We start from the raw sequence: 12,962 nt of genomic DNA, 5'->3' as shown, positions 1-12,962 counted from the left end.
GTTCAGAATTCTTGCAGCGCACAGTGAGTCTTGTTCTTTTTACATTTAGTCAAGTTTTGACTAAATGTATTAACGTAGAGGGGGGAATCGAGACGAGGGTCATATGGTGTTTGTGTGTCTGTGTGTGTGTGTAGAGCGATTCAGACTAAACTACTGGACCGATCTTTATGAAATTTGACATAAGAGTTCCTGGGTATGAAATCCCCGAACGTTTTTTTCATTTTTTTGATAAATGTCTTTGATGACGTCATATCCGGCTTTTCGTGAAAGTTGAGGCGGCACTGTCACGCCCTCATTTTTCTACCAAATTGGTTGAAATTTTGGTCAAGTAATGTTCGACGAAGCCCGGACTTCGGTATTGCATTTCAGCTTGGTGGCTTAAAAATTAATTAATGACTTTGGTCATTAAAAATCTGAAAATTGTAAAATTTTATAAAACGATCCAAATTTACGCTCATCTTATTCTGCATCATTTTCTGATTCCAAAAACATATAAATATGTTATATTTGGATTAAAAACAAGCTTTAAATATTAAAAATATTAAAATTATTATCAAAATTAAATTGTCCAAATCAATTTAAAAACACTTTCATCTTATTCCTTGTCGGTTCCTGATTCCTCTTCTTCTTCTTCAGCGTTCCAGAATTGTCTGGTTACGTGTGAGCTCGTTTTGCCCATTTGGGTTCCCCACACTATACTCTGAGAGCATAGTCAGCTTCACTCCGCTTTCGTTGAGTAGGCATGCTGGGTATTTTCGTGTTTCCATAACCCACCGAACTCTGACATGGATTACAGGATCTTTTCCGTGCGCACTTGGTCTTGTGCTTGCGTGTACACACGAAGGGGGTTAAGTCACTAGCAGGTCTGCACATAAGTTGACCTGGGAGATCGGAAAAATCTCCACTCTTAACCCACCAGGCGGCAGCGACCGGGATTTGAACTCACGACCTCCCGATTAGGAGGCCGACGTCTTACCACCACGCCACTGCGCCCGTCGTTCCTGATTCCAAAAACATATAGATATGATATGTTTGGATTAAAAACACGCTCAGAAAGTTAAAACGAAGAGAGGTACAGAAAAGCGTGCTATCCTTCTCAGTGCAACTACTACGCTCTTCTTGTCAATTTCACTGCCTTTGCCATGAGCGATGGACTGACGATGCTACGAGTATACGGTCTTGCTGCGTTGCATTGCGTTCAGTTTCATTCTGTGAGTTCGACAGCTACTTGACTAGATGTTGTATTTTCGCCTTACGCGACTTGTTATTCTCTCCTGTCCGACATTCTGGACATGTCTGTCTGTTGATCCATCTATCAATCCTGCATTCAGCCCACTTACTCATTTCCTTGAGAAGCTGTTTCTGCTGTATACCAGCTTTGGCGGCACATCCTGGCATCTCTGACCCCACCATCTCCTCCCCAGCCGCCCCCACCAGATAGCCTGCAACACATCAACACACACCTGTCAGGTAACGGTCAACACACAGCAACACACACCTGTCAGGTAACGGTCAACACACATCTGTCAGGTAACGGTCAACACACATCAACACACACCTGTCAGGTAACGGTCAACACACACCTGTCAGGTAACAGTTAACACACACCTGTCAGGTAATGGTCAACACACATCAACACAGACCTGTCAGGTAACGGTCAACACACACCTGTCAGGTAACGGTCAACACACACCTGTCAGGTAACGGTCAACACACACCGCTCAGGTAACAGTTAACACACACCTGTCAGGTAATGGTCAACACACATCAACACAGACCTGTCAGGTAACGGTCAACACACATCAACACGCACCGGTCAGGTAACAGTTAACACACATCAACACACACCTGTCAAGTAACGGTTAGCACACGCCTGTCAGGTAACGGTTAACACACACCTGTCAGGTAACGGTTAACACACATCAACACACACCTGTCAGGTAACAGTCAACACACATCAACACATTTCTTTCTTTATTTGGTGTTTAACGTCGTTTTCAACCATTCAAGGTTATATCGCGACGGACACACACACACCTGTCAGGTAACGGTTAATTAACACACATCAACACACACCTGTCAGGTAACAGTTTAACACACATCAACACACACCTGTCAGGTAATGGTTAACACACATCAACACACACCTGTCAGGTAACGGTTAACACACATCAACACACACCTGTCAGGTAATGGTTAACGAACATCAACACACACGTCAGGTAACGGTTAACACACATCAACACACACCTGTCAGGTAACGATCAACACACACGTCAGGTAACGGTTAACAATAACACACATCAACACACACCTGTCAGGTAACGGTCAACACACATCAACACACAACGGTCAGATCTGTGCCCTGAATCACACTCCGTCTACCTTGCATTCTGTGCAGAAGAACGGTCATATTGGCACATAAAAATTGCTCACATTCACAATCACATTCCAAACCAATTCCAAGAACTGTCTGCAGGCTTCTCATTATACTGTCAAGTTTGACTTGTACAGTACAGCTATATCAGTACATTGTAATACGTTTGATAAAAAAAAAAACTTCTGACCTGGCTGGTCAAAAGGTAATGACATGGACCTGTGTACAGCTCTCTCTTCGTCGGCACAAAGACAAAAGCGCAGGTAACATTTTTACATGCTTGATTTGTTCGCAAATCTCTGCAGGAATGACAAACAGCAGTATACCTGCCACAAGTTTTCTCTTTGGCAGGTTTTGCTTGATATTGTTTCTTGTCTCGAGAACAACGAGGATCATGTAAGACAAATCTTATTGCAGGTACAACGGAACCCCCCTTTTGAGACCTCAAAAACCTAAGAAAATCAGTTATGAGAGGGAGTTTTAAAATGGGGGTAAATAAAATGTATGGTTATGAACAGAAATTCTGAGCAAACAGGTTCTTGATAGGTAAGGAGCCTCGAATAGGGCGGGGGGAAGGGGGTGGGGGGGTTGCGCTCTTAAAAGAGGGGTTCCACCATAATTGCATACATGATGTTTTGCAGGGATGACATAGTCAGCAGTACCTGCCACAAGTTTCCTTAATGGCAGGTGTTGCTTGATATTGTTTCTTGTCTCGAGAACCACGAGGAACATGCAAGACTGATCTTCAATAGCAGGTCCCACAGTATGACTATGACTGATCGTGTGGGGAGATAGCTCAGTCATTAGTGGCACTGGCTTCAAAACCAGTTGTCGCTAGCAGCGTGGGTTCGACCCCAACGTTCAGCGAGGAATCCATTTCCCAGAGTCAACTTTGTGCAGACTCTCCTCAGCCTCCGAACATGCCCATGTACACAATAAAGATCCCAACTTCACAGCGAAAGTCTTAGGGCTTGGAAACATAAAAACACGCATGCAGAAAAAACAAGTCGCGTAAGGCGAAAATACAACATTTAGTCAAGCTGTCAAACTCACAGAACGAAACTGAACGCAATGCAATTTTTCAGCAAGACCGTATACTCGTAGCATCGTCAGTCCACCGCTCGTGGCAAAGGCAGTGAAATTGACAAGAAGAGCGGGGTAGTAGTTGCGCTGAGAAGGATAGCATGCTTTTCTGTACCTCTCTTCGTTTTAACTTTCTGAGCGTGTTTTTAATCCAAACATATCATATCTATATGTTTTTGGAATCAGGAACCGACAAGGAATAAGATGAAAGTGTTTTTAAATTGATTTCAAAAATGTTATTTTGATAATAATTTTTATATATTTAATTTTCAGAGCTTGTTTTTAATCCAAATATAACATATTTTTATGTTTTTGGAATCAGAAAATAATGGAGAATATGATGAACGTAAATTTGGATCGTTTTATAATCATTTTATTTTTTTTACAATTTTCAGATTTTTAATGACCAAAGTCATTAATTAATTGTTAAGCCACCAAGCTGAAATGCAATACCAAAGTCCGGGCTTCGTCGAACATTACTTGACAAAAATTTCAACCAATTTGGTTGAAAAATGAGGGCGTGACAGTGCCGCCTCCACTTTTACAAAAAGCCGGATATGACGTCATCAAAGACATTTATCGAAAAAAAGAAAAAACGTCTGGGGGTATCATACCCAGGAACTCTCATGTCAAATTTCATAAAGATCGGTCCAGTAGTTTAGTCTGAATCGCTCTACACACACAGACAGACAGACAGACGCACACACACACATACACCACGACCCTCGTCTCGATTCCCCCTCTATGTTAAAACATTTAGTCAAAACTTGACTAAATGTAAAAAGGAAAACAGAATGGATACAGTGGCACCCCCCCCCCCTCTATCAACCTTCAAGAAGCTAAGAAAATTAGGTCTTAAAAAGGAGAGAGTTTTAAGATGGAGGTTTGTTTGTTTGTTTGTTTGTTCGTTCATGGGCTGAAACTTCCACGGCTTTTACGTGTATGACCGTTTTTACCCCGCCATTTAGGCAGCCATACGCCGCTTTCGGAGGAAGCATGCTGGGTATTTTCGTGTTTCTATAACCCACCGAACTCTGACATGGATAACAGGATCTTTTTCGTGCGCACTTGGTCTTGTGCTTGCGTGTACACACGGGGGTGTTCGGACACCGAGGAGAGTCTGCACACAAAGTTGACTCTGAGAAATAAATCTCTCGCCGAACGTGGGGACGAACTCACGCTGACAGCGGCCAACTGGATACAAATCCAGCGCGCTACCGACTGAGCTACATCCCCGCCCAACATGGAGGTAAATTTACAGAGACTTAAGATTAAGAAAAGAACATCTGAGAAAGGGAGTGTCTTAGAAAGTAGGAAGTCTTAAATTAGGGGGGGTTGTAAAAGGGGGGGTTTCACTGTAAGGCCGTACTGCATGGCATTGGCAGCTCGCTTTCCCCAATGAGAAAGCTGCCCGAATTGAATTTCCATGACGGTAACCTCACACGACCATAAATATATGATACCAATACCAATGTACAGAGGCAAACACGCTGACCCTTTGCACAAGCGCTTAGAACTGTACCCACGGAATACGCGCTATATAAGCTTCATATTGATTGATTGACAGAGGAGGATGACTCACCTCTCTGGTTGAGTTCCTTGTTGATGTTGTCTATGACCGAGGCAAAGCGCTGCTGATTCACCGCCAGACACTCCATACTTCTGACCGATCACACACACTCTGCTGACCGATACTGTTACTTTCTACACTGCCAGTGCCACTCCAACAATGAACAGCCAACTTTGAGTTTGAGCAACCGTTGTGATTATGCTCTTGTCAATCCATTCTTCTGACTAATATCACTGATGGTGATATTTCCTTCCTGCACTACCACACAAACGCTCGCTCGGCAATCCTTGTGATTATGCCGCTCACATCAGTCTGAAAGACCTGGTCTTTTTCGATCACAGACACTCCGCTGACTTAGTCAGTGATACACTGTACTAAAACTTACTACACCGGCAGGCCAAACACTGACTGAGCAATCATTGTGATTCTGTCCGTAGACCTGTCACTTTCAGTCCTTTTTTTTCCCCCTCCTGATCACAATGGTGACAATGCTTTAGAGTTCACAGTCATAATCTCATTCAACCGTGTGCACTTCATTCCCATACAACTGTTGAGTGAACAAAAACAACACATTCTTTCTTGGTTCATGGGGTTGGCCATCTGCACAAGTGGTAACTGGTATGTCACAACTCACATAGACATCATTTACAATGGTACAGTGGTACTTGCGATGAAAGGACACCCTTTGGACCAGCCAAAAGTGTCCCTACATTGCGGGTGGCCTTTCATGACAGGTATACTTTGGTAGAGATAATATACAAAGGGACAAGAGAAGGTGTCCTTTTAAGGGAGGTGACGTCCTCTCATGGGAGGGTCCACACATCGCAGGTACTGCTGTACCTATAAATTAATGTGTGGCCCAACTCATGAATGTACACCTCTAAACAGAGAATGTTAGGCTTTCTGCTGTCCCTTGCTAAAATTACGCATTCCTACCATGCATGGAAACAGGAATGGAAACAGGAATATTTGAAAACGTCTGAAAAGTCACCTACGAGTCCAAAATAATGAAGAAATTCTGGGTCTGAATCTCAGAAACTGCACAGTGTAATACTAAGGCAAAAAAAAAAAAGTCTGTTTACGGTAACATAGGCAAAAAAAATAGGGTCGGTAGATCGGGATTTTTATTTTTATTTTTTTTAAAATTTTCTCTCCCAAAAAACATATTTTTAAGTTATTTTGCCAAAAAACAAAGATTTTTTTTTCTTCCCCCCAATGCCAAAAAAAGTCTAGGGTCGCGCGAAAAAATAGGGTCGGTCGGAATACCGTAAACAGACTATTTTTGTGTGTGTGCCTAATAGACGAATTCGGGAAATAACTCTGTCGGGTTTGTATGGGTAGAGTGAGTACCCTTGCATTTATGCAGACATTCATTGTCATATATATATATATATGCTCCTCTCATTACACTGACAGACATGAACAAAATTAATCCAGGAATGCATTACATTTACATGTGCATTGTACTTCTGGTTGTTACGAACCCCTGATCTCAAACCAGTCATAACCTACAGTATTACTGTCTCTCTCTTTCTCTCTCTCCACAATAATTCTTTAATGTTATTATCTTTTTTGTAAATACTGTGTTTAAATATTTTAATGTCACCTTTAAGCTATGACCTGATTAATCCTTTTGTCCCACTAATTGTTTGTTTGTTTGTTTGTTTGTTTGCTTAACGCCCAGCCGACCACGAAGGGCCATATCAGGGCGGTGCTGCTTTGACATATAACGTGCGCCACACACAAGACAGAAGTCGCAGCACAGGCTTCATGTCTCACCCAGTCACATTATTCTGACACCGGACCAACCAGTCCTAGCACTAACCCCATAATGCCAGACGCCAGGCGGAGCAGCCACTAGATTGCCAATTTTAAAGTCTTAGGTATGACCCGGCCGGGGTTCGAACCCACGACCTCCCGATCACGGGGCGGACGCCTTACCACTAGGCCACCCGTGCCGGTCCTGTCCCACTAATGACCTTGCAAGGTTTATATAGTTATAGTATATACATAGTACTGCAGGGATGTTGCTGCAAATTCATACCTATAGGACAAATGTCCTAGCTCTTCAGCATCAATAGGACATTTGACCGCTTTCAGAAATTTCAATAGGACGTCAGAATTTTTTCATTTTCAAGAATGACGCTCGCCGTGTTCCCCACTGTTTTTGACCCTAATGTAGCACAGGGTGCGGTTGAATAGCCAAACGTGTTCAGCTTTTGTTGAACTTTGGCAGGCTTTATTTTTATTTTTCGGTGGCATAACTCAGTGCGCTTCGTCAAAATGTATCGAACTGAAAGCAAAAGCAGACGCAAGACTTAGTCAGTTGGAGTTGTCTTCCATACTCCTAACTTTAATGTGCTGCAGACGGGTGTCACCCAAACGCAAGATCCGCACTGCATAACTTCAGTGCACCTGTACGCGAGAGTGCTTGGTCGCTTTTTGAAAATGTGTATCTTGAAAGGAACACTATCGAATATCGCGCTGTCCGAAGGAATTGAGTTATTATCGGACAATGCCAGCGCTCAGTTGAAAACGATAGGACATCTAACCGCCATGCGGCTATGTGAATCGGACATTTGAGCCTCTTAATCGGTCTATGTCCGATGTCCGGCGCCTAACGACATCCCTGGTACTGTACTACTTCCTTGAAGTTTAACCTGCGACCAGAATTTTAGCTTTTGAGTTTGATGCAAATTGTCTCCAATGCCCCACCCTATGTATCCAATTATGTCTTTCTGTCATCTAACTCAAACCAAACATACATCATGGTACATGTAATTAAGGGTGTTTCACAGTGACCTAGACAAAACATTCATTGTCACAGACTCACATGCAGTCTCACCCCAAGGTAGTCTGTAAACTATTGACATCTGGGCCATGGGCATGGTTATCTATAAACGAACGCGTTAGATCATTCAAGAAGACCAAAAATAAAAGTCCAAGCAATGGTAACCCTAAATTAAGATTATTCAAATCAATATGCTCAAAAGTAGGTCACCATGACCTGATTCACGTAAATTTGGTTCACAACATTGACCCAGGGTCACCATGACCCAGGTACAATTTTAACCATAGGCGTAGATTCACTCAGTTGAGGCTATTCTGCATTTTGATACCTAGACTTTTTTTTTTTATTGCATTTGTAAAAAAAAAGCAAAAAAAAAGCGTCAAAACGAAAGTAACAGATGGCAGACGACACAAGGGGGATAACCCCGCATCCCCTTTGTCTCATTTGTTTTGTAATGTGTTGTCTTTCTCTTTGTATAGTAAGTCCAGTCTCTTTGCGTCACTGTATAGTTATTTTCTACCCTGACCACAAAAAACAAAAAAAAATATCCCTACCTACCTACCCTATTTTTTGTAGCCATGTTACCAGAAACATACACCTTTTTTTTTTGGGCCTTACACTGTGGCACTTACAGACACCCTCTGGTTTTGACCATTTAGAAGCTATAGAGCTCTGCATGTGTCCTCTGATCAGCAAGTAAGACGGATTGTCACCACTACAAATTAATGGTCAATGACAATTGTCAGGATAGTCAATTAACAAAAGTATCACCGCCCCCTCCCCCACTTTGGTTGAAGTAATCTGAGACAATGGCTGGGTGGATTCATATTACATATTTTACCATAATTGCTGTGGTCAATCAACAACCAATTATTATAGTTATACACGGCACAATAGTCCACTTATTGTTTACAACACTCGATCATTAGAACGCATTCAATCATTCATTGACATGGATTTCCGAGCCCGCCCCCTGACGTTTTCTTTCTTTATTTTCTCTGGCTCTAAGAATGACGTATTATATATATATATTTATATATATTCAGCAATGGACAGTCTGCAAGCTGATGCTTACTGCGACTGTGCTAACGGAATATTCGAGTAGCAGGATTATTCTGACCTAACCGTCTCCACACGGGGAATCGCCGATACGATAATGTCCAAGACGAAGATTTCACTCGGAAAATCCTGCTCTAAATCAGTGCATGTTCACTCTGCAAACGCGACAAATATCGCTCAAAAATCAACCGCTCTTCTTAAATTCACAGCACACACACACACCAGCAGCACAGAATGACTCAAGAATCCATTCCCCAGCCGCGAAGTTTCAGGCCTGACAGCACATACAACGATGGCACTGCTCTGGCACAAAAACCGCGAAGGCTAGCGTAGCACGGCACTGGAGACACGCTACGACATGACGTCATCCACGCACTCGCCCCTGGCACTGACCGAGACTACAGTGCGACCGAGACCTTGGTATGAGTGAAGGAGTGAACAATACGACACCAGTGTCAAGCTACTGTCAGAATCCTTGGTATCGACTAATACCGACACAGCAGCGTGTTTGACGTCCGTGTGTACGTCTGATGCGCCATGGCTGGCAACGCTGCTGCAGTCACAATTATGAATGCGACGATCAATAACTACAGCAAAAAAGGGGGACAACACAGGCTTAACGTAGGTAGATTTCAGCTTGCGCGTGTGTCTGCCTTGCATAGCTGTGTGTGTTTGTCAGAACTTTTGTGAGGGAGACACATGCAAGTTGCAACGCTGAGTTGTCTATCGAGAGGAAACATAATTCCTGCTGCAGCACAGAAAAAAATGTAAGGCCACAAAAAAAAGGTGTATGTTTCTAGTAACATGTTTACACAAAATAGGGTAGGTAGGTAGGGATTTTTTTGTTTGTTGTGTGGTCAGGGTAGAAAATAACCATACAGTGACGCAAAGAGACTGGACTTACCATACAAAGAGAAAGACAACACATTACAAAACAAATGAGACAAAAGGGATGCGGGGTTATCCCCCTTGTGTTGTCTGCCAATGGAGGTTAATTTCGTTTTGACGCTTTTTTCGTTTTTTGTTTTGTTTTGTCTACAAATGCAATAAAAAAAAGTCTAGGGTCGGCGGGAAAAAACTAGGTAGGGTCAGGTGACCAGAAACATACAACCTTTTTTTTCCTAAACAATAAGTATTTTGTTATCAAGGAGTAATGTGAATGCTTGTTTTCAAAAGTTGTAAAAAAACAAATAAATCAAAACAGAGAGACTTATAGTCAGGTCGTCATTTCCCGATTTTGACCTTAACCCCTCAAAAAATACCTCGGAGAATGTTTTGACTGTTTTGAACTCTGTGATGTCTGTAGATTACAGATCCGACGGATGACACTCTGTCATCCTTGGGCATTTTGATGTATTCAAGATGGCGGACAAGATGGATTCCAGACTGCAAAATAGTCGAAACTGCATGCTATAAACTAGCAGAACTGTATTTATTTATGTTTTCCGGGAGATAAAACGGGAGTTAATAAGCATAACAACAGTTACATGATTAGCAGACACAATAACCCGAATGACTGGTCTGTTGAGGGACCGTTAAAACTGGTTAACGGAGCAGGATGATATAGTTAGTTTTAGCAATATATTTTTTCAGTTACAGCTAATGGTTTAAGCTTATTATGTGTTGTGGGCTTTGATTACTGTTGCACTTTGCTTGACCTTCATCACATTTCAAGGTCATATGAATGTCAAATGTTCATTCAAATGATAAAGAATTATACTATTTTTGAAGATAAAATGACGAAATGTGTTCATCTTCTTAAAACTTGCCATGAATAAAAACGTTCACCAACACTGAAGGTCACACGTTTTCAAGGTCAAACAATTTCAAGGTCATATATTTTAATGTCTGCAAAACCATCACTTAGCACGTGTATCACTACAAAGATCACTGTCAAGAAGACGAAGCTGAGATTGTATGGCCATGTAACAAGAACAGGCGGGCTCTCCAAGACCATCTTACAGGGTATGGTGCGCGGAAAGAGAAGATAGAGAAGACAAATGAACAGAGGGACAGATATCATTACAGAGTGGATTCGGAAATGTTTTGCAACTTCCCAAATATTGCTCACAGCCGCCAGAGGTGGAGACAGCTTATGAAGCGCCCGTCGTTGAAGTGACCCTACCATCCTGGTGGGTTCCAGAATCAATGAGTGACTTGGTCGGTGAGCAAGCAGATAACAACTTAATCCTAGAAAAGTGGCTGTAATACCCAGAATAACTTAAAGTTATCTTGTGCTCTTTTTTTTTAAGAAGACTGATCCAGTCAGGTGAGGAATGTATACATCAGACGAAAGGCCTTGTAAGGTGTCACAGCGCCAAGCGATTCGGCATATGAAATCCCTTTTGACACCATATACACAGTGTTGTGTCAGTTAGTGACGCCCCGAGGAGGTGTATTAGGCGGCATGTCAAGAGGCTAAACCTGATGTACCATGTCTCACATACAAAAGACCTCTATCACATAACGTAAAGGTCATGGCGACGAACCAGGGATACTGGTTAGTATGCACTTTACCTCGCCGATGACCACACAGGATGATGTGTAGTTTACCACTCCAGATGACCAGGCAGGATGACCACGCTGGTTTACCACACAATGACATGGTCATGCAGTGAGTTTCCAGTTTGAGGGCAGCTACCATCGATCGGCCTTTTTTCAATTGCGGAAATGGTAGCGGATGACTATGCCTGACTGACCAATAAATGACAACGCCCGATGATTACGCAGGATGTCATGTAGATTACCAGTACGGGTGACCAGTGAGAATTGCCAGTGCGGATGACCAGTGTGGATGACCTGTGCAGATGACCATGAAGGATGACCAGTGCAGATGACCAGTGCGGATTACCGGTGCGGATGTCCAGTGCAGATGATCATGAAAAATGACCAGTGCGGATGACGAGTGCGGATGATTAGTGCGGATGACCAGTGCAGATTGTCATGAATTGAACGATGACTAGTGCAGATGATCATGAAGGATGACCTGTGCGGATGACCAGTGCAGATGATCATGAAGGATGACCTGTGCGGATGACCAGTGCAGATGATCATGAAGGATGACCTGTGCGGATGACCAGTGCAGATGATCATGAAGGATGAATAGTGCGGATGACCGATGCGGAAGATCACAAAAGGATGACCAGTGCGGATGACCGCAAAGGATGACCAGTGTGGATGACCTATCCAGATGACCAGTGCGGGTGACCGGTGAAGGTGACTGTTGCACATGGCCAGTGCGGATGACTACGATGGATGACCAGTGCGGATTTGTGGAATTTCCAAGGAGTAGACATCGACATAAGATGGCACACGCACATTGACCGACTGCGCAACCACAGCATGCTGTTACACATGGTACATTTCTCCACAGCCACACTTCAAAATTAGCATGACTTCAGTTGGTGTAGGTTCTACTCCAGGCGGTTTTCTGCCCATCCTACAACCACCCGAAGTCAACTGGATCAAGATTTGGAAGATCCCCGTAGAATTGCAATACAGCCCTTTTCAGATGGACGTTCAGCAATGGGCTGATGCGGGCGGTAGTTTTTGATTTATGTGGACTGGTGCTTGGAGGTTCTAGCTAGCCAGGTTTCATATCTCTAACCGTAACGTGATATGTTGTTTGAGATTTTGCACCTGTAGCACTCGCTTACAAACTGCGACATTTGCTGAAAGACTTCACCGATTTTCACGCATGGATCTTCTGCAGAGAAATCAAGCACTCCTACGAACACACTGGTTAATGAACAGCTGTCACCAGATGGCATACGCTTCCATCTAAAATAGCTCTATCGTCTGGTAAACAATCAAATCGGAGAAAACTAGTCTCTCACGATGTTCTTTGATCATCGCCCGCCATTTTGTAAGATCAATTTACAAGTTTTATCTTCGACAGTGAAACCTGTGCTTTGGAACACCATACGCACTAATCGCAAGTCCACGAATAACACAGGTTTCACATCTTCTCAGCCTGGATGTAATTCCATACACACTCATGTGCAAATTGTTTCCATTTAGCAGAATGAAACACGTCAAATGCCTTTGTTATTTGTCTTGGAAGAGGAGCTCAAGTACGGACA

General features: G+C 42.9%; 1 protein-coding gene and 1 long non-coding RNA gene across 2 annotated transcripts in view; both read right to left on the bottom strand.

The window, feature by feature from the left end:
* The window catches only part of LOC138967312 (uncharacterized), a 534,423-nt gene that overhangs the window by 487,062 nt on the left and 34,399 nt on the right, over positions 1-12,962 (bottom strand). The window lies entirely within an intron of this gene.
* LOC138967294 (dystrobrevin beta-like) overlaps positions 1-12,962 on the bottom strand; it is a 31,969-nt gene that overhangs the window by 17,166 nt on the left and 1,841 nt on the right. The window contains exon 2 of the mRNA XM_070339825.1: positions 1,341-1,442. Within this exon, the coding sequence (XP_070195926.1) occupies positions 1,341-1,442 (102 nt within the window). The remainder of the gene's footprint in view (positions 1-1,340; positions 1,443-12,962) is intronic.

The sequence above is a fragment of the Littorina saxatilis genome, linkage group LG5, assembly GCF_037325665.1.
Source record: "Littorina saxatilis isolate snail1 linkage group LG5, US_GU_Lsax_2.0, whole genome shotgun sequence".
Classification (NCBI taxonomy): Eukaryota; Metazoa; Mollusca; class Gastropoda; order Littorinimorpha; family Littorinidae; genus Littorina; species Littorina saxatilis.
The sequence above is the reverse complement of the archived record's forward strand: the minus strand, read 5'-3'. Positions and strand labels throughout refer to the sequence as shown.